The sequence below is a fragment of the Typopeltis vanoorti genome, chromosome 9 (genome assembly GCF_054136105.1).
Source record: "Typopeltis vanoorti isolate ZY-2024b chromosome 9, IOZ_Tvanoo_1.0, whole genome shotgun sequence".
Lineage (NCBI taxonomy): Eukaryota > Metazoa > Arthropoda > Arachnida > Uropygi > Thelyphonidae > Typopeltis > Typopeltis vanoorti.
Genome location: NC_143557.1, coordinates 67,191,351 through 67,213,377, shown reverse-complemented (window position 1 = coordinate 67,213,377; position 22,027 = coordinate 67,191,351). Strand labels below are relative to the sequence as shown.

General features: G+C 34.8%; 1 protein-coding gene across 1 annotated transcript in view; it reads left to right on the top strand.

Annotated features, from left to right (window-relative positions):
- Positions 1 to 21,502, top strand: part of LOC150103115 (xaa-Arg dipeptidase-like) — a 238,885-nt gene extending 217,383 nt beyond the window's left edge. The window contains exon 7 of the mRNA XM_090398096.1: positions 17,070 to 21,502. Within this exon, the coding sequence (XP_090254222.1) occupies positions 17,070 to 17,377 (308 nt within the window). The 3' untranslated portion in view covers positions 17,378 to 21,502. The remainder of the gene's footprint in view (positions 1 to 17,069) is intronic.
- Positions 21,503 to 22,027: the final 525 nt, after the last annotated feature.

Sequence of the window (22,027 nt, the reverse complement as noted above, 5' to 3'; positions counted from 1 at the left end):
AAGCCTGAATGGCAAAGAAATGGAGCTAGCTGAGGAATTAGATAAGTACCAGATCGACATAATAGGGGTGACTGAAACAAAAAAGACCAAAACTGGTGAGATCTTTCTGAGTAATAAATACAAAATGTTATATTCAGGAAATGACAATCAAAGAAAAGAAGGAGTATCCATAGTATTCAACACAAAATACGAGGCTAATCTTCTTGAATGGCAGTCAGTCTCAAGTAGAGTAATGTGGGCAAATATGAGACTTATTTGTGCCTATGGTTCCCACAGAAGGTTCTACTAAGGTAGAAGTGGAGGAATTTTTTGAGGCTTTAGAAAAAGCAACTGAAACAATGAAAAAGGAAAAGTTGGTCCTTGTTGGGGATCTAAATAGCAGAGTAGGAAATGATTGTGAGACATACAAAAATATTTTGGGAAAATTTGGAGAAAAGAGCAAAGCTAATAAAAATGGCAAATATTTGTTGGATTTCTGCTCAGGACATGGACTGGTTATTACTAACGCCATGTTCCAACATAAAAATGTACACAAATTCACATGGAGAGAAGAGGTTAGGAATAAGAAAAGTCTCATTGACTATGTTATTGTTGATAGTGATGTTTTCTCCCTGGTGCAGGACACCAGAGTGTACAGAGGATTTGAAATTGGAAGCAATCACTATTTAGTCTTGAGCAGGATAAAATTGAATTTCATATCGAAAAGAATAACATGTAAGAAAGTTTTAAAGCGAATAAAAGTTGAGCAGCTCTCAAGGGTGTGAACTGTAGACTAAAATACACAAAGATTATTGAAGAAAAAATGAAAGAGTTTGAGAACAGGAATCAAACCTTGGAGATTCAGTGGCAAACTCTGAAGAAAACATTGTTTGATTCTGCCAGAGAGGCATGTGGAGAGGTTGTCTGCAAGGATAAAAAAATCAGAACTCCCTGGTGGACAAAAGAAGTTAAAGAGGCAGTGAAGGAAAAGAAGAAAGCATATCAAAAGTTCCTGTCAAATAAGTCAGCTTGTGCTCTTAGAGAATACAGAGATAAATGCAAGAATGCTAAGTGCTAAACACTGTGTAAAACTAGCTAAACAAAGTCATGGGAGGACTTTGGCAAGAATATAGAAAATAAATATCAAGAAGGCAGCAAAATATTCTGGAGGTTGTTGAAGAAGCTTAGGAATGGAGGAAAGAGTGCTGTAAAAGGAGTTAGAGATGATAAAGGTGACATGAAAACAGGAGAAAAAGATATCCTTGAAGTATGGAGTAATTACTTTGAAAAACTGCTAAATGAAACAAGCAGTGATCACAGCGGAGTGGTAAAAAACACTGACCAGGCATGCAGTCAGGAATACATATCCATACTTGAAGTAGAAAAAACCATCAAAGGCTTGAAATGTGGAAAGGCAGCAGGAGTAGATGATATTCGACCAGAAATGCTGAAGTACGGTGGTATAAAAGTCTTACAGTGGCTGCACTGCATAGTTCAGAAAGCCTGGACAGAGGGAAGAATTCCCGATGATTGGAGTAGAGCTCTCATAGTACCCATATATAAAAAGGGAAATTAAACTGAATGTGAGAATTACAGAGGTATTTCTCTGTAAAAATATGGTAAAAAACACTGACCAAGCATGCAGTCAGGAATACATATCCATACTTGAAGTAGAAAAAGCCATCAAAGGGTTGAAATGTGGAAAGGCAGCAGGGGTAGATGATATTCGACCAGAAATGCTGAAGTATGGTGGTGTAAAAGTCTTGCAGTGGCTGCACTGCATAGTTCAGAAAGCCTGGACAGAGGAACGAATTCCTGATGATTGGAATAGAGCTCTAATAGTACCCACATATAAAAAGGGAAATAAAACTGAATGTGAGAATTACAGAGGTATTTCCCTACTGAGTGTTCCTGGCAAGATCTATGCAAGTATACTTGAGAAACGGTTGAGAAGAATTGTGGAAGAAAAGCTTGGTGAAGAACAAGCAGGATTCAGGCCAAATAGAGGCTGTCAGGATCAGTTCTTCACTTTATGACAAATAGTCGAGAAAGCATGGGAGTATAACAGAGATCTGTATTTAAGTTTTGTCGATTTGGAAAAGGCATATGACAAGGTGCCAAGAGAGAAGCTATTCAATACGCTGCCATTGACACCAATATGGTGTCAATGGGGCATTATATCAAGCAATACTTAGTCTTTATTTGAGTTGTAAGTCAGCAGTTAGAATTGAAGGAAGTACAGGAAGATGGTTTAATGTTAAATCTGGTGTGAGACAAGGATGTACATTATCCCCTCTGTTATTCATTATCTATATGGATCACATTATGAAGGAAAGTGGCATTAAACATGATATCAAAATTGGAGATGTTAATGTCAGCTCTTTGCTTTATGCGGATGATGTTATACTTCTAAATAAATCCGCTACAAGTCTGCAAGATTCTCTGACTAAATTGAATAGCTGTTGTAATAGATATGGTATGAAGATCAGCAATAAAAAGACAAAGACAATGAAAATAGGCAGAATCATTGAAAATGTCAACTGTGTTGTGAATGGAGAACCTGTGGAACAAGTGAAACATTTCAGCTACTTAGGAACGATTTTTACTGAAGATGGTAAACTAAATATAGAAATAGACAACAGATCAGCAAAGCTGGTATGGTCGGAAGTCAATTGAATAAATTCATATGGAATAAGAGAGAAATTAGTCTGAACACTAAATTAGCTGTATACAAGACAGTATTCAAACCAGTTTTAACTTATGGATCTGAGAGCTGGGTCAGAAGTAAAACACTTGACCAAAGACTAGAGACCGCAAATATGAGAGTCCTGAGAAAGATTATAGGCGTGAGCAGATGGCATCAATGGCAATATCATATTAAAAACGAGGATATTAGGAAAGAACTTGACATTGTCAACATACAGGAATGCGTTAGCAGAGCTAATCTCATGTGGTATGGTCATTTAAACAGAATGGGCGAAGAAAGATTAGCAAAACAAGTGTTCTCTGCCAGGTTGGCAGGAAAACGACCCCCAGAGGAAGACCAAGATATAGGTGGATTGATACAGTACAAAGTGCCTTAGACAATAGAAATATAAGATCTGATAATGTTGGAGTCTTGACAAGTAACAGACTGATTTGGAGGAAATTTGTAGATAAGAAGTTAGTAATGATGTAATTTTTTTCATGTAGTACTATCATATCCTGTACACCCCTTGAGGGTACATGTCAGGAATTTGATGATGAGTTCACATCTGAGAGCTCCTCAACCTGCCTGTTTTGCCTACTTTGGCCAAACAGGCAGGACAGCAAATATCAGAATTTCAGAACACAAGGACTACATCCGTTTCCATCAATACAGCCACTCTGGTCTTGCTGACCATGCTCTGGATACCTGCCGTAGAATACGGTGGAAGAAAGCCAGGATAATACACCATAGCAAATACAGATATGAAAGGCTTTTCATGGAATCAGCTTCAGCCCTAAGAAACGATCCTAACCTCAACAAATTTGGCTGCATGAGACTTCCTCAAATTTGGGAAACCTACATCAGAAGACTTTCAGCCCAATCACCCAAGAATACCAACATTGCCTGCTAGAGGGCACCATCAGGACTTTAGGAAAAATAATTAGCTTCCTACTTCTTTCTCACTTACTGTTTGTTGTGCCTGCGTGCACGTGTCTTGTACTTAAGGTCTTGAAAATGGCAACATGACGTTGCCAAAATATAGAAATATATTAAAATTTAATTTAATGTATATCCTAGTACGTTGTAATTTCCTTAAATTTTATATATTGAAAATGCATAACCTACGTCTAAGCCTTTCCACGAGAACCTCTTATTTTGTGTTGAATACTATGGTTACTCCTTCTTTTCCTTGATGGAGTAGCAATAGTATTCAACACAAAATACGAGAGATTTACAGTCTGTGTAAAATATTTGGCAACAATTAGTGTAATTAGAAACAACTGGAATGGTGTTTCATGCATGCAAGCAAGAAAAATATATTTATTGCAGCAATAAACATAGTATGCAACTAAACACATTTGTCCTAACATCCTCTTTGAAATTTTCAGTTGCAGAAAATATGTGTAACAGCTTTTTATAAACAGCTGTTACATGTATTACACTAAAAGCATGCGATTTACATAAAGCAAATAAGATGTGTGTAACTTGAAATCAGTTAAAATTGCATTTGAGATTTTTGATATCATTAAGACAATTTACAAATGCTAATTTTAACAAATAAAATTATATTGAAAAAGTTGCAACTAATATGCCATATAAGCTTTATTAGGAATTACAGATACGTTAACACAAGAATATTTTAATATTTGCCAAATATTTCAGTCTGAAAATAACAGACTATTTTCAGTGGCTACATAGGAACAGTTTTTAACAAGGTAGAATACCAATAATTGATCATTCAAAAGTAGAACGAGCTGTGTGATGTTACATTGCTAAGCATTAAAGAGAGGGAAAAAAATTTTTTTATCAGAGTGATGATTAAATTATAGGTATTAATTCACAATTTCATATAATAATCTTAATTCATAAATAACATTAGCCTAATGTAGGAATTAAGTCTCAATTAATAAAAATAAAATGTTATCCTGATTAAACTTTCCCATATTTTTGATAAGGATATATAGTCATTTCGATTCAAATTAGGGCGTTGAAGTAGGGCCTCAGCACTCTCTTTGAATAGGCGTTCAAATTTATAGTGACATCTGTGTAGAAGGCAAGTCTTGAACCAGAGGATGTTGTGACTTGTCTCTATCCCATGCTGAGCCAATCCAGACTTATCGGATTTGTTGTGCTGAATTTATGATTGATGTCCTTGAATTCTTTTTTTCTATAGAGTGTCCTGTTTGTTTGTTTGTCCAAAGTAGGACAGATTGTGTATCAAGTTCCTTGTAACTGCAATCTGTTGGACAAAACTTCTGGAATTTCAATTTCTTGCTTCCTAGAAACTTTTATTCTTACTTGAATTCACGCAGGAAAAAAGACTAACATAAAAACTGCTCTTTATATGACAGCAACATAAGTCAATCAAATTCTTCTTGCATCTTAAAATCATAGCACACTGAAGAAAACATATTGTCTTCAACCTGTGCACTTCAGTAACTTCACTTTCTACACAACAAACTCTGCTGAATAAACTACTAAAACCATATCAACAGTTTTATCACTTCAAAACAATTTTGCTTTCTATATGAAAGTTTCTGAAGAAATAACTAAAACTATATCAACTGTTTCAAATTGCTTATTAGACTTACAAGCTTTACTGGACCCATTTCTATATGAACTGGAGAGAGAGAGCAGTAAAGTTCCTTGATTTTAACTGAATAAAATTATATATGAATTAATGACTACTAAAGACTTCACTTATTTCACTTTTAAAGGAATATCCTCTCAGTCTTTCTATTCTAATTTGTTCCATCATCATATATTGACAACACAAACTCCACAATTCTCCTATGGCTGTGTTCCTTTCCAACTCTTGAACAGCTGAATGCTTAGCAATGTTCAATAATGTTCTTTGCACATGCTCGAAAATATAATAAAACAACTTCCACTCTAGTTTACCATTGTGCAGTGCCATTACTGTCTTCAGCACTGTGCTTGCAATGACGATAAAGTTCTTCTCATAGTGCAGGAAAGTTTGTTTAATTTAAGATAATTTTGTAATGTAACAACCAGAATTTATAACAGTTCGTTTTTGAAGAGCTGTTATAAATGAAAGTAAGTTATCACTGCATTCATGTTGTGAAAATAATGAAGTGAACTTACCTCATGCATCGAGGTAAGTTCACTTAATTATTTTCACAACATGAATGCAGCGATAACTCGTTTTCATTCCCTCGTTATTGGCAGCATTTTGTAAACCATGTTTGTTTAGATTCAAAGAACACCAACATTACTAAACTTTATTTATTTATAATATAGTATATAATATAATAATAGTAGCAAGGCTTATACGTTGGTCATACATAACTAGTAATTAGCTTACGGAATTAACAACGCATATAAAGATATTAATTAAAGGCAACTTTAATGAATAACTTCAATATTTCACCATTACAGCCACCTGGGCTGGCAGACCATGCCTTAGATACCCACCATAGAATTTGTTGGAAGAAAACAAAAATAATACACCGCAGCAAGTTTAAGTACGAAAAATTATTCAAGGAATCATCATCATCAGTTGCATCAGTCTTGGGACTGGTAGCTCAGCAGCAATTTCCTCCATTCCGCTCTGTCATTGACTTTCTTCTTAACCTCCTGGTAACTCCTCAAACCCGTGCTGTCTTTGACTTGGTTAAGAAAGCTTTTCCTAGGTCTGCCTCTTCTTCTTTTCCCCCCTCTATTTTGCCTTCAGTTATTCTTTTCACAAGTCCATCATGTCGAAGTACAGGGTGTTCGGGATAAATTTGACATATTTATAATTAATTATATTTTTCCGTAAGTTACATGTATTAACACACACTTCTCTTCATTTAAAAGTTTGGACCCTTCTTCATTCATATACAAGATGTCAGAAAGGATGGATAGCTGGAACCCACCTGAATCATGGAAGAGAATAACTTGTATCATGATGATTCGTGCCCGCCATCAAAATAAGGATATTACGACTGCTGCCCAATGCTCCCTGAATACAGTAAAAACAATCAGGCATGAACTAGAGACTTGCAATGGTGACTACGAGGATGTAGCAAGAAGAAAGATCCCTAGCAGACGATCTGATTGCGTTCGTACAGCAGAATTCCTCGCAAATCTGCAGGAACAGGTGTTGAAGAACCCTGGCATTGGAATTCGGGCTTTGTTCGTGGAGTTGCTAACTGTAGTCAAGCCCTGGATAACAAGGGTAGCCAATGGTAGGCCGTATGTATGGCAGCAGGATTCGGCCCCTTGCCACACCTCTGGGAAAAGTGAAAAATGGTTGTCTGAAAATTTCTACGACTTCACCAGTCCAAATGTTTGGCCTCCAAACTCCCCAGACCTTAACCCCATGGATTATTTTGTATGGGGCGCAGTTGAAAAAGACACCAATCGCACTTCCAGTAATACAAAAGCCCAGTTAATGGATAAAATTAAAACAGTTTTTGCGGCCCTTCCCAGGGAGACTGTAGCATCAGCTTGTTCGAGGTTCCGAAGCAGAATTGAAGCTGTGATCGATGCTAATGGTGGTTATTTTGAGTAAATCTTGTTGATAGTATTGTAATTAACTCTGCCTGTAATGTTTTTTTGTCAATTCATTAAATTTAATAGATACAAAGAAGATTTTCTTTTTCCTTACGAAACTGTCAAATTTATCCCGAACACCCTGTATATGTCCAAACCACCTATCCCTTCTAATTTTGATCAATTTTATTAGAGTTCTTCTTTCGTTTATCTCTCTCAGGACTTGTTGGTTTGATTTTATTTTGTTCATGCGATGATTTTGTTCACCACATTTCAAAAGCCTCCAATCTTCTTACCTACTCTTCTTCTCTGCCTAGAATCCAGGTTTCACATCCATACAGTGCAATGTTTTTACTAATTTTTTTTTCAATTGTAGGTTGAGGTTTCCTGTTAAAATGCTTTTCATCTTAGAGAATTGGGCTTTTGCGTTGTTTATTCTTGATCTTATGTCTTCTCTTGTTCTGCCATCCTCTGTTATTAGGCTTCCTAAATATTTAAAACTTTTCACTTGTTTTATTTGTTCCCTGCTGATGTCTATATGCTCTGTATTGATAAGAATTTTGCCTGTAACAATGATTTTAGTCTTATCTGTGTTGATTTTCATTTTATATTTGTCAAGGTTATTTAGTAATTCTAGCATTGTTTTTAACGTTCTTCTGATTTTGCTACAAGGGTTATGTCATCAGCAAATCTTATACACATGACTTGCTCACCATTTATCTTTATGCCACTATTTATTTTATCTTTAGTTTCCTGAATGGCCTTTTCAATATATAAATTAAATAAAAGTGGTGAAAGTATACATCCTTGTCTTACTCCACTCCTGATATTTATTATTTTCTCCTTATCATTGATTTTAATCCATCCATTTTGATTTTTGTAAATTTGATAAATTATTTTCCTATCCCTCAAATCTATGCCGATATTAGTTAGACAGTTTAGGAGTATTTGCTGGTTTACTTTATCAAACTCTTTCTCTAAATCAAGGAAGCAAATGTAAATATTTTGACTAAGGTCTAATCTTCTCTCTATTATTGTTCTTAAACAGAGTATTGCCTCTCTTGTTCCTTTATTCTTTCTGAATCCAAATCCAACTTCATCCAATAGACCAGGGTTTCTCAAACTGTGTTCCGCGAGAAGTTCTGAAATTTGTCATTTTAGTTTTCTAAGCATTTTTCATGAATAAATATTTTATAGTAAAAATATTCCGAGGAGGATAATATTCATGAATATGTCGAAAAGCTCAGACCCAGAACACCTAATAACATCTGTGTATCGTTAATTTTCACACATCGAAAGCCTTTCAACATTTGGGAGAGGGAATGCTGCTGTTTATGACAGGTCATAAAAATTGCCTGCAAACCCATTACAACAATTGGTGTCATATCTTCTGTTCTCAAAACTGAAGGAAATGACATCTGTGTAGCAAATATCAGTGACCAAGCAGCATATTTTTAAACAAAGAAGTATTCATGAATTATTGTTAATTTTCACACATTGAAATCTTTGCAACAATCGGGAAAGAGAATACCGCCGTTTATGACCGATCATAAAAATTGCCTGCAAGCTGATTACAACAATGGGCGGCGTGTTCTCAAAACTGAACGAAATAACATCTGAGTTGCAAATATCAGTGACCAATCAGCAAATTTTTCCACTGAAATTGAAGATCAAGGCAGTCTGTATCCGGTTCTCAAATCTATTACTACTGAATGATTTCTTCGCAAGTTCGTATTGCAGTGTGTAAGTGCTTGTTCCGAAACCGGAGTGCCGTGATTTTTTTAAAAGTAATAGGAATGCAGAGTTAAAATCTGATATGAATAAGAGACAAGGCACTTTGTTTAATTTTGGTATTGAGAAATCTCTTATTGAAGGTGTTTGTGACGGAACAGATAGTGAGTCATCCACCTGAAGCCTACAAAGATCTCCAGGATGTACAAAAGGAGGGGAAAACTACCAGCACACAGGAGAAAAAGTCTGCATTCACTCGTAAGTACTTATAATAATATTATAAATATATTTCGTGATCAGAATGGGAAATGTAAATGAAAATCAGCACAAATTAATTTAATGATGTTTGCCTGAATAAACTACGACATGCTACAACATTTCATTAGTCCAGTGATTGATAACTAATTTAAATGTAATTTATATTTGTCAACATGCCACACCGTATACATAAGTGTACTAATACTCTTTATGATTATGCCATAATTAATTATTAATACTTATGTTAATGTATGAACTTTAACAAAATTTGGAAAGGAATTTACGAGTAAATTTGTTGGGACCGGGCCCTCGGGAAAAAAAAAATCAGCTAACGCCTTTTTATTCCCGTATATAGGGAGTAGGCGAGGCGACTTTTAAAAAAAAAAAGAATTCTTACTCTTTTAACTAAATTTATAATTAATATCTGATTTATTTCGAACTGTTTAATTTTTGTTACTGAACATTTTATCAAATTATTCTTATTACAATTGCTTTTACATTATTTGATATGGTTTAGTACTTTTCTTACAAGTATTGTTACAATTCATATTTACTTTTGTGTGTTGCAGTCTTTTTTCACTATTTTGCATTATTCATTTACTTTTATATTATTCGACATTTCTTATTTATAATCTTATTGTTTTTCATACTAAAGTTATCTTTGCAACAAAATTCTATTTGTTTTTATTATAGCTCTGACAAATATTGGAATTTGAATATTATTGAAAAAATACCCATGGATTCTTGTTTAAAGACAGAAACTTTAACACAAGGAGGAGCAAGTACTTCTGCTGACACATCTACTCGTATGATTGGAGAAGATATGGAATTGCAAACTGTGGTTTCTTCAAAAGCTAATATTAAAGAACAAGAGTCGTCTAAGAACAAACCAAAACGGAAGTACCATGAAAGTTATTTAAATTATGGATTTACGTGTATTGGCAATACACATGCTCCTGATGTTTTATGTAATAAAATACTAGTAAACAGTTCTTTGGCTCCAGCTAAATTTCGTAGGCACTTTGAAATGAAACACACTGATTACAAAGGAAAATATATACATTTTTTTAAGAGACGACGTGACTCGCTAGAAAAATCTAAACTTCAAATGGCTACAATTGCTACAACTGAAAATGCAACAGAGGTGTCTTTTCGCGTGAGTTACCGCATTGCACTTCATGGTGAAGCTCATATAATTGGTGAGACACTCATTAAGCCGTGTGTGAAAGACATTGTATCATGCATGTTAAACGAGCAGGTTGCTAAAAAAATAGATGCAGTACAATTATCAAATGATACTGTTTCACGCCGCATCAAAGCTCTTTCTGCTGACATAGAAAAAGAGCTAATTCATCGACTTAGACTGCAGTGAATATTCATTGCAAATGGATGAATCTACGGATGTCGCAGGATTCGCTGTATTACTAGTGTTTGTTCATTACATATTTGATAAAAGTATTGAAAAAGATTTACTCATGTTTGAATATCATCAAGAAAAAACTACCGGAGAAGATGTATTCAACTGTATTAATAATTATATTGCAAAACAGGAAATCGGTTGGGAGAAGTATTGATATTTGTACAGATGGTGCTCAAGCAATGGTAAGAAAGAGGAAGGGAGTTGTAACACGTATCCTGCAAGTAGCTAACAAGAGCCATCAAAAGGCATTGTGTTTTGCATAGACAAGTACTAGTAACAAAAATAATTTGTACATATTTAAAAACTATTTTGGATGAAGCCGAAAAAAATGATCAACTATGTAAAATCTCGACCACTTCAATCCAGATTATTTAAAATTTTGTGCGATGAAATGGGTAGTGCACATAACACACTTTTATCACATATCGAAGTGAGATGGCTATCCAGAGGAAAAGCAGTATTGAGGCTTTTTGAACTTCGTAGTGCGTTAATGGTCTTCTTGGTGTCATATAATTTAGGACAAAATTTTATTGAATTATTAAGAAATTCTTCATGGTTGATGAGTCTTGCGTATCTAGCAGATATTTTTACAAAGTGCAATGAAATTAACTTATCATTACAAGGAAAGAATATTACAATTTTTAATACAAGAGATAAATTGCATCTTTTGATAGGAAGTTGCAATTCTGGATTTCTACAGTTGAACAGAATAATTTTGATTGTTTTCCCACCTTGCATGAATTTTTGACTGAAATAAATTCTAAAGTAAATGAAGTATCTAACGTAATTTTAGAACACTTGCATAACTTGCAATCAACCCTTTTGCAATATTTTCCAAAATCCAGTGAGGACAATTCCTGGGTTCTGAATCCATTTACAGTGACAGCTAAGCCAGCAGGCTTCAGCGCAAGTGACTATAAAATCTAATTGATTTAATTAGTGACTCTGATTTAAAACAAAAATACAAGGAACTGCCAATAAATTATTTCTGGCATGTCAAAACTAGCTATTTTTGTTTTACTTCCTTTTACAATAACATATTTATGCGAGGCAGGATTTTCATATTATGCTGCAACCAAATCCAAGTCCAGGAACAGATTCGACACTACACCAAATATGAGAATTCAACTTTCTAATATTGTACCTGATATCAAAAGAATTTGTAATTCAAAGACCCAAAAACATCAGAGTCATTAAGAACTTAATTTGCAATATACTTTTACTATTTTTATGTGTTTTGTTTTTACTAATTAACATTTGACAATAAATGATTGTTTATTCTTAATGCTTAGATTTACTCATTTATTTTATTTATATTTACCTAACCTACAAAACCAGCACACAGGAGAAAAAGTCTGCATTCACTAAATTTTTGGTGATCAGAATGGGATATGTCAATGAAAATCAGCACAAATTAATTTAATGTTGGTTTAATTGGTGTTTAATTAATTAATAATTAAAAATTAATTGTCAATCATTAGTAATTATCAATTATTAATTAACAATAAAATAAGCTAAATTGCCAATTAATTATTAATACATTACAAACTAATCAAGGTGTTCCATGAACATTTCAGGATTTGTGAAGTGTTCCGTCATAGAAAAAGTTTGAGAAACCCTGCAATAGACAATCTATTTTTGAGTAAATTCTATTTTGAATAATTTTTAGCAGAATTTTGCTAACGTGTGGGATTAAAGCTATTGTTCTAAATTGGCTGCATTTGTTTGCATTATTCTTTTTTGGTATTATGGTTGATTTCATAAACTCCTTTGGTATTTTTCCTCTGTCATAGATTTGTGTTATTAGTTGATAGAATAAGGTTTTTGTCTCATCACCTAGATTTTGTAGCAGTTCTATAGGAATATTGTCTACACCTGGACTTTTTCCCTTACTCGTTTCGGACAGTGCTTTATCAAATTCTTCTCGCATTATTGGGGGTCCTAGATTATCTTCATTTTGATTTTCTATGCTGGTATCAACACCAAGTTCATCGCCATTATAGAGATTTTCAAGATAATTCTTCCATTCCATTAATATATCCTCAGATTCTTAGTAATTTTCCATTTTCATCTTTGATGGCATTGTTTTTGCTGTTCTCATTAAATCTGAAGGTCAGTTTGTTAATTTCTTTATAGGCTTTCTCTATGTTTTCTTTTTTAAATAATTCATCTATGTTATTATACTGTTCTTCCAGGTATTCTTTTTTGGTTTGTCTACATTTTCTTGTAATTTGATTTTTAAGATATTTGTATTTGGCCACATCTTCTTCAACGGCATTTTTATATTTTCTTCTTTCATCCATAAGGCCAAGTATTTCATCTGTTATCCAATGTTTTCTTTTTTCTTTTTCTGCATTTTTCAATAGTTGATTTGATCAATTTGTAATTAACTCTTTAATCATATTCCATTGGTTTTCAATATTATTCTATTTATGTTTTCTGGAATGTTATAATCAGTTGCCTCTTGGTATCCTTTCTTTACTCTTTAATTTTTCAAGGTTCCATCTTATTGGTTTGTATCTTTGGATTTGTTTCCTATGTTTCATCTGTTTTCATTAAGACAAGGTTATGGTCACTACTAATGTCAGCACCTGGATAGCTTTTTCAATGTTTTGCAAAGGCATCATCAGCAGCTCTAAAAAATCTTCCAAATCTCAACAAATTTGGGTGCATGAAACTATCCCAAATTTGGGAGACTTGCATTATGAGAACTTCAGCCCAACGGCCAAGACAACCAAATTAGCCCACTAGAGGGCACCATTAGGACTTTAGGAACAATATTAGTTTCTTGCCTTCTTCCTCATTTGCTTTTGAAAGTGCCTATGTGCACATACCATATTTTTATGTTCCTGAAGATGGCAACGTGATGTTGCCGAAATATCGAAGTTATTCATTAAAGTTGCCTTTAATTGATATCCTTTATATTATTATTATTATTATTATTACGGGTATCTCCATGGAGTCAGTAGACTCATCGCGGGAGACCCAAACTAGCAAAACAATATCTGTCATATCTCTTCTTGAATTCATTTACAGACGAAGAGCTCACAACTAAGTCAGGCAATGAATTCCACTCATTCACCACCCTCCAGGCAAAAAACCTTGCTCTGACACCTTTGCTAACCACACTCTTCTTTAATTTCCAGAGATGACCTCTTGTTCTTCCATCACTATCACACAGCTGAAACATTTCCCCTGCATCAATCCTATAAAAACCTTTTAGTAATTTGAATGTTTCTATCATATCCCCTCTTCTTCGCCTATCAACCAATCTCTGCAATCCACAAGCTCTCAATCTATCAATGTAGGGAGCATTTTTTATATCACTTGGGGGGGGGGTGGGGGGGGGGGGGGGTGGGGGGGGGGGGGGGTGGGGGGGGGGGGGGGTGGGGGGGGGGGGGGGTGGGGGGGGGGGGGGGTGGGGGGGGGGGGGGGTGGGGGGGGGGGGGGGTGGGGGGGGGGGGGGGTGGGGGGGGGGGGGGGTGGGGGGGGGGGGGGGTGGGGGGGGGGGGGGGTGGGGGGGGGGGGGGGTGGGGGGGGGGGGGGGTGGGGGGGGGGGGGGGTGGGGGGGGGGGGGGGTGGGGGGGGGGGGGGGTGGGGGGGGGGGGGGGTGGGGGGGGGGGGGGGTGGGGGGGGGGGGGGGTGGGGGGGGGGGGGGGTGGGGGGGGGGGGGGGTGGGGGGGGGGGGGGGTGGGGGGGGGGGGGGGTGGGGGGGGGGGGGGGTGGGGGGGGGGGGGGGTGGGGGGGGGGGGGGGTGGGGGGGGGGGGGGGTGGGGGGGGGGGGGGGTGGGGGGGGGGGGGGGTGGGGGGGGGGGGGGGTGGGGGGGGATGTTAAGATCATGTCTTCTATTATCTGAGAGAGTGCTTTCACAAACAATGCACAAGGTTTTCCTGAAGGACCCTCAATAAATAAGAACTCATTTTCCCACAGTTCATTAACTGGCTGTAAAAAAAAATTATTTCAAAAAGTAAAGCTTATTATTAAATAATTTATTTAAATTATTTTATCGTTTTAAACATTCAAAAACAGTTCTACAAGTTTAAGATAAGATTCCTGTTTTCATGAAGGCCTAATACAGTTCTATAAGTTTAAAAATCATATATATTTTTTTTTTCATGGAGAGTTTCGTCTCTCTCTCGTAATATATTATGTCCAATGAAATAAGAGATCGCTTCCTGCCATAAAAAAGTCTATCAGCTGGCAATCCCACACACAACCCAAACATCCTAATTACGAAAGCTTTGCTGATGATCAGTTAAATTTAGGAATAAACCTACTATACGCAAATAAAAAGGAAAGATATTGTATTAAAAAAACATAAAAACACACACATAAAAATACAAAGAATAATTGCAGATTTCAGTAATCAACAAATTAGGGGAGCGGGCAAGAACTTGACATATGCGTTCAAATTGAAAAAATTTATTTTTAAATTTACAGAACTATATTAAGCCTTTATGAAAACAGAAATCTTTTATCTTAAATTTAAAGAATGGTTAATAAAAACATATGTTCGAAAAAAACAGTTGTTCACTCACATCGAATCAGAAGTTCATCGAGCGTTATGACACGAGAGTCAGCTGTAAACTGATTGAGTAACTGGTCACGTATGTCAATATTTGCCGGTGCCTGTTGCTTCAAGATCAAACAAGTATAATAAGTGCGCACTCTAGAATTCAGTGATAGGTTAATTGTGTTTTTATATATATATATAAATCGTATACAATTTTTTTTAAAATTTTTCTCTGGGGTTCAGTTCGCCACTTTTGGCACATGCGCCATAGGTTGGCCATCCCTGAGGTAAGGGGTCCAAAAATTATCCCCCCCCCCCCCAATAAAATTCCTCTCAGGAGCCCTGGTAGTATATGTCATGAGCCCATTATTCTAAATACAAATCTTATAAACAACTATTAAAAAAAATGAAAGATCTAGCTTATTTTTTTTTGTTAGAAGTTTTTTGGGTTTTTTTCGCTTATTATTTGCAGTTTAAGGGAAAGTTGTTGTAGATATTTTATTAATCATGTATCCACTGATTAATCATTAATCAGTGGCTATTTCATTACTCATTTAATTAGTTTGAAAATCAATGAAATGATGTTCATTTGCATAGCTTGCAGATATTAACCACCATCAATTAACTGCCAAACATAGCTGGTAGTTAGCTGGGTGATGAATATCTTGCAATCATAAATTTTGTATATGCTATAGTAATTTCACTTTGGATACAAACAAGGGCTATGATGACCAAAATGGTGTTCATCATTCATTACACTTGAACCTTCATATTTTTTTAAATTGAAAAAAAAAAAAAAAAAAAACATTATGAGACATTGTGCAGATTTACTCTATCCATCATATCTGTTGTATTGCACATTACAAGTACTTATATGGTCTATACATCTTGAGGGAATACACAAGGTAATCTATATTTTCCCATGTTACAATGTGATAAAATCTTCTAGCACGTATGTATTTCTTTCGTTTTTTTTTTTTTTCTCTCCTGTCCTCTAAAGTATATTTGATTGTTTCTTCAATGTTTAATCTTCAGTAACAAATATTCCAAGAAGCATAATATAAGCTTTATTTCTCATAAGCTTTGGTTCTCTGCAGCTTCTCAAAAAAACGAGGTCATGTTCAAAAGCATGATAGTTACAGCATAGAACTGGTAAGCCTGTTTATCTGTCCACATCACCAGTCTGTTTATATCCTGAAGATTCTGTACTAACACTTTCCTTAAATAGACAGAGCTCTTTTTTAATCAGCAGGCAGCCAGTCTCCATGTTTCAGCCATACCTGATAGTGAGCTCAAGCTGTCAATAAATTAAGGCTTTCAGGGGAGAGATTGTGCTGTCGCCTTGTGTCCCTAAACCTAACAGTTATATCTTATGTCTAAAATAATGTATGTTCTATTATATTTTTTAGCTTTAGAGTTGAAACTATTTCTTGGAGAGGAAACTGCTTGCCTGTGCCAGAGATTGACAAACTAAATATGTCTGAAAGGAAGTATGCATTATGGGATACTGAGGCAATCAATGTGAACAGCACACTTCCTTTCAGACATATATTTAGTTGAGATACACATCAAATCCATGACACTAGTTGGTTTGTCAATCTCTGGCACAGGCAAGTAGTTTCCTCTCCAAGAAATAGTTTTACCTCCAAAGCTAAAAAATATAATAGAACTTACATTACTTTAGACATAAGATATACCTGTTAGGTTTAGGGCAGTGCTTCTCAATGTTTTTAGAGGCAATTGATGTGAAGTCAACAGCTTATATACAAGTAGCCGAGTTGTGAAGATACTTCATGTGCAAACTGTTTTATGCTCGAGTCAAGGACTGAAAACATTAATATAATTTCTTGTCGAGTATAATTCACTGAAAAAGATTTATGCAATTCATTACCTATGTGTTTACTTTGTAAACTTTTTCTTTTAATACTGGGTACATATTTTATGGTTAATATTGTGTAATATTCGTTATTTTTTATATTAGGTGTTATTTTTTCTGATGGAAATCCTAATATTATTCAGTTTGTGGCATCCAGTGATATGGGTGATGTTTCGCATGTAATTCCAAGCATACATCCAAACTATGCTATAGGAACTTCAGCTCCAAATCACTCTCCAGGCTTTACAGAGGCTGCAGGGTCACCTAAAGCCCAGCAATTCACACTTGTTGCAGCTAAGGCAATGGCTATGACTGGCCTTAAAATAATGTACTCATCATCACTTTTGGCAGAAATCAAAAAGCAGTTTAAAGAAGATTCTGAAGCAGACAAACTGCCTTCTTGTACTTCATAAGAATAATTTAGGACTTTGTTAATTCAGGGTGCAATATGTAATTTTAAAGAAACATTTTAATACTTTATATGAAGCTAGCTTTTTTTAACTGTTTCAGGTCTATCTTAAAAAACTTATTTTTATATAAATATATATTTATTTATATAAGGGATATGTAGTGAAAATTTTGAATGAGTATCTTTAGTTTGCTCATAATAAGTATCTAAGAATGGTTTTCATGCTGTTTTAGTTCTTTATAGTTGTGTTATTTTAGATTTCATATCGAGTTTATACATGTTCAAATCATAACAAAAATTTATATTGATGTATTTAATATAAATTGCATTATTAGCTGTTTGAAGCAAGATATGATTCCCAGCATCTGTTCTTAGCAATTATTTGAAGATAGTATCAATTTATAAATTGAATGCCTCTGTATAAACAGCAAATTTAGTAGTAGTATTTACTTAATCACATGGATATTTGCAGAATTTTGATATAAGTATATATATATATGTTTTGTTGGGCCTATACACGAGAGGTTGGTGGATCAACCTATAGTACGTTAGTACCGTATATGGATAAACTTTTATATGCTAACAGTTATGCTGTTGTTCTTCAAGTTTTGTATAATCAAATATTTACTTAAAGAAAAAGTTTTTCAGTGTGAAAACAAGTTGCCTTTCATCATGTGTTAAACATGATGAGAAGATTTGAAAGTCTACCACTTTCAGTTAAAATGATTGGGTTAGTTTTGCTAACCCCAAAATTTTGTTTACTTCAATTAATTTACAACTCAAGCTTTAAAAAATCTATACTATATATAGATAATAATTAGAATGCATGCAGACTGTTGCATAAGCATAATTTTCATATGCATTCAAAGAAGCAAAACCAGTAAATGATGCGTTTACACCCAGTTCACTTTAATCAGTATGAGAATGTGAAAGTGATGAACGCAGAGAAATGCCTTTATTCCTGAAAAGAGTAGGTTGAGCTCCTTTAGAACCTACTAAACTGGCTACCAAAGAGAGTTTAGTAGCCAGTTTCCATCCTTCAAAAAAACCTAAAACTATTAGAAAACCTAAACTATTAATGAATTAAGGTTTTCAGGAAAGAGAGAGTATATGGCAGGCAACTGCCACCATCTCATGGTCCTAACATTTATATTATTGTTTGTAATGGTTTGAGTTCTGCAGTTGATGTTTTGAGATGTGGAGTTAAAACCTTATTTTGGGTGAAAAATCCTACTTGCCTAGCCCAAAGAAAGTCTTAGAAAAAAAGTTCTGGTTGATAACTGGAATCAAACTTGTAAACAGTTTCTTTAGGTAGCCTAGCACTATAGCTGCAAATGCCATTTTCACAAGGCTTCACATTAATGCAAATCCATCCATGTGAGAGATGGAATGAAAATTATTACTAGCAAATGTTGAACTCAGAGTTTGTAAAGCTTTGCCTCAGTTTTTAGTTATGTTATTGTAACAAACAGTAAATATCTATTGCCAACTACATGTATTCTGTTTTCAGAAATTTTCTAACAAGTTGGTTTATAGGAAACATGTATCTTGGCTTCAAAGAGTAGCTAAATACATGCACATTATATAAATATATATGCAAAGAATTAATTCTAATTGTAATGTCCTATTTGAATATGAATCCTATATGAATCAGGTATTTTAACACATTTTTCTTTTAGCATAACTGTTGTTCATGTATGTTGTTGGATGCACTGGTCTGGCCTGCATTTAATATTCTATTTGTTTTATCCCAAAATTGTGCCTGTTGGATTGAAAACTCAACTCTAGACAGGCCAGTCAATTTTTTTTTTTTTGCACATAATTTGTCTAAAATCCTGTCACAGCAGTATGGCATGATGCAGTCATATTGAAAGTAAAATCACTGCATATCTGTGATGTTGCATGGCTATCAACATCCATCCTACTGTCACTACAAGCAGTAGTCTAAATCCATACCGAGGAGAAACAGCTCTTCTAGCAAATTTACAGTTTGGATAATGCATTCATGCATTATTCCTCAGCATTGTTCACCCATCTAATCTGAAAAGAGGTGTAATTCATCTCCGTGTATCACTGACTTCCTCTGTTCTACACACCCATCGTATTTTTCACATAGCCATGCTGTTGATGACAGTTGATGTTTGGCTATGTGCATTCTTTGAGTGGTGTCATACTATTAAAACGATGTTATGGAAATCTTGGCAGTTCCACGGGACTGTCAAGATTTCCATAGCATCTCCTTTATTCTAGCTTTCTGTGTGCATTTCTGGGCTGATATGGTCTTCACACACATTTCCATTGGCATCGTTATCAGCCAAATTAGACTATCTATTCATGTCTCTTGCCCACATTACAAACAGATAATCTAATGTATTGCATTCTATGATAATGCCTTTTTTCAAAGTCATTAAGATGTTCTGGCATACAGTTGGTAGTATAGAGTCAACTTGAAGGATATATCTGTTTGCTTTATATAGCAGTATAGGTCAAATATGACAAAAAGATGTTTTATTCTAAAATGGAGGATGTCATGTCTCAATACTTATTTCAGCAATACTTATATAAATTTCATAAGTATAGAATACTGACATGTTTTATATTGATATGTTGTACTAATCTTGAAAATACCATGTTAAAGAAATTGGATAATGCAAATTACAGATAGCTGTCATCTGGAATTTGCATTATCCAATTAACTGAATTTTTTTTATATATAATAGGAAGTTGATTGATTAAAGTGTTGTTAAATCTTTTGTAATTTATAAATTGTTAAAGAATTTTTGAACAAATTTTTAAATGTGCCTTATATACAATATAGGTGGTATTTATGATATAAATATTGTAATAAGTATGAAATATGTTTGCTCTGTTTTCAAACAGATCCAAAGGGTTAAAACCATATGTCTAGTAAAAGTACTGCAGACCTTCTTATGAATGGACTAATGGGGAGGAGGAGACATTATGGTATATAAAATGGAATCCAGTGTTATCTGTTGTGATAATTTCTCTCAAAATGCATAAATGTGGATGGGTTGTGCACTTCTTGTCACTAGACATAGCTGTAATTTATCACATCAACCCACTTGCGCATCTCACGTTTTTGGTTTCTTCCATGGTACTTTTTCATCATTGTCTTCATTTTTTTTTTATTCTTAACAAGAACCTCATAAACAGTTTCTACTGAAGTCAATACCTGGTAGCCTGGATCATTATCATTTCCTCCAGCCACGTTTCCACATCCTCTGCTCTGATGTCTCATTCCCCAACAGCAATTAATGTCTAGTGGAAATCATTGGCATGAATCTCCATAAAATCAAACTAACTTTCAATATCTTGAAGTAGTTGCTTCTGTTTGCCACTGTAGTTATGGTCTCTTTCCACAATACAGCAAAATTATAATTATCATCATCATCATGTAGCTTCCTCAGTGAGAGGGTGTAGCACCATGTCCTTCCAGTTCTCTCTTGGTGGCTTCTGAAATTATAATTGCCAAATTTATATTATAATTCTTGATATTTCATAATGTATGTTGGCTTCAGGTATTGTTTTCCAAATCTTGATCATCTTCAATCAGTATACCAAAACTTTATTCAGCTACTTGTTTGATGTTATCTCTTACAGTAAGGCCAATCTGTATTATGGATATGCTATCATGTGGCAGGAACATGACCCTAATTTTGCTATCATTCCTAATTAATTACTCAGCACTAGGATGAGCAGGTGTGTTGTTCAGTAATAATACAGCTTTACTTCCTCAGAATCAAATCTAAGGACATTCATCTGATATTTACATACTATGGAGATTACGTGTTTAAAAAAACCCATCTCTGTTGAACCTGAATTTCTTTGCATGATAATAAATCAGTAGCAGCTCTCCTATGCAGGTGTCAGCAAAGACTGGGTGTGAGACTGTCTGCCCCATAGCAGCCACATACTAATTAATAGTCAAAACTACTATTTCACATATTTCCATCATCATGGCAAACTTTTGGAACTAATATATTCATTCTTTCCAAAATCTGTACATGAGAGGGTCTACAGTATAACAAAATAGGCAAATCAGTGAGAGAAATTGATAGTGGACTGTAATGGAGGTATTATGTAATAAAAATATTTTTTTAATCAGTTATATTAAGGCTAATGAAATGCCAAAGTTGTCCAAACTTACTCTATCAATATTTCAAGACTTAAAAATTGTGTATTTAGTATATTTTCTCACATTTTAGTGAGATTAATGAAGTGAGAGCAAGGTATGGTGATGGAATTTTTCCTGTGTTTCAGCTTATAAACTAAAAGTAATACTTTACTAATTTAAATTTATTATATTTGAAAGAGTATCAAACATTAATATATGTCAGCTTTGTACTCTTTCAAATATAACAAATCTTAATTTACAAGTGATAGAACAGCAGTAGAAATGTAATCAGGACATTTCAAAGGTAGAAAAGCCATCGAAATCTGAAATGCAGTTGGAATAGATGATATTTGACCAGAAATGCTCAAATATGGAGGTATGAAAGTTTCACAATTGCCACACAGCATAATACAGTAGTCAGGTCAAATTCCAGTTAGAGTAGAGCTTTGATTAGTTCCATTTGTTTTAAAAAAAAAAAAAAAAAAAAAAAAGGAAATAAATCTGAATGTGAGAATTACA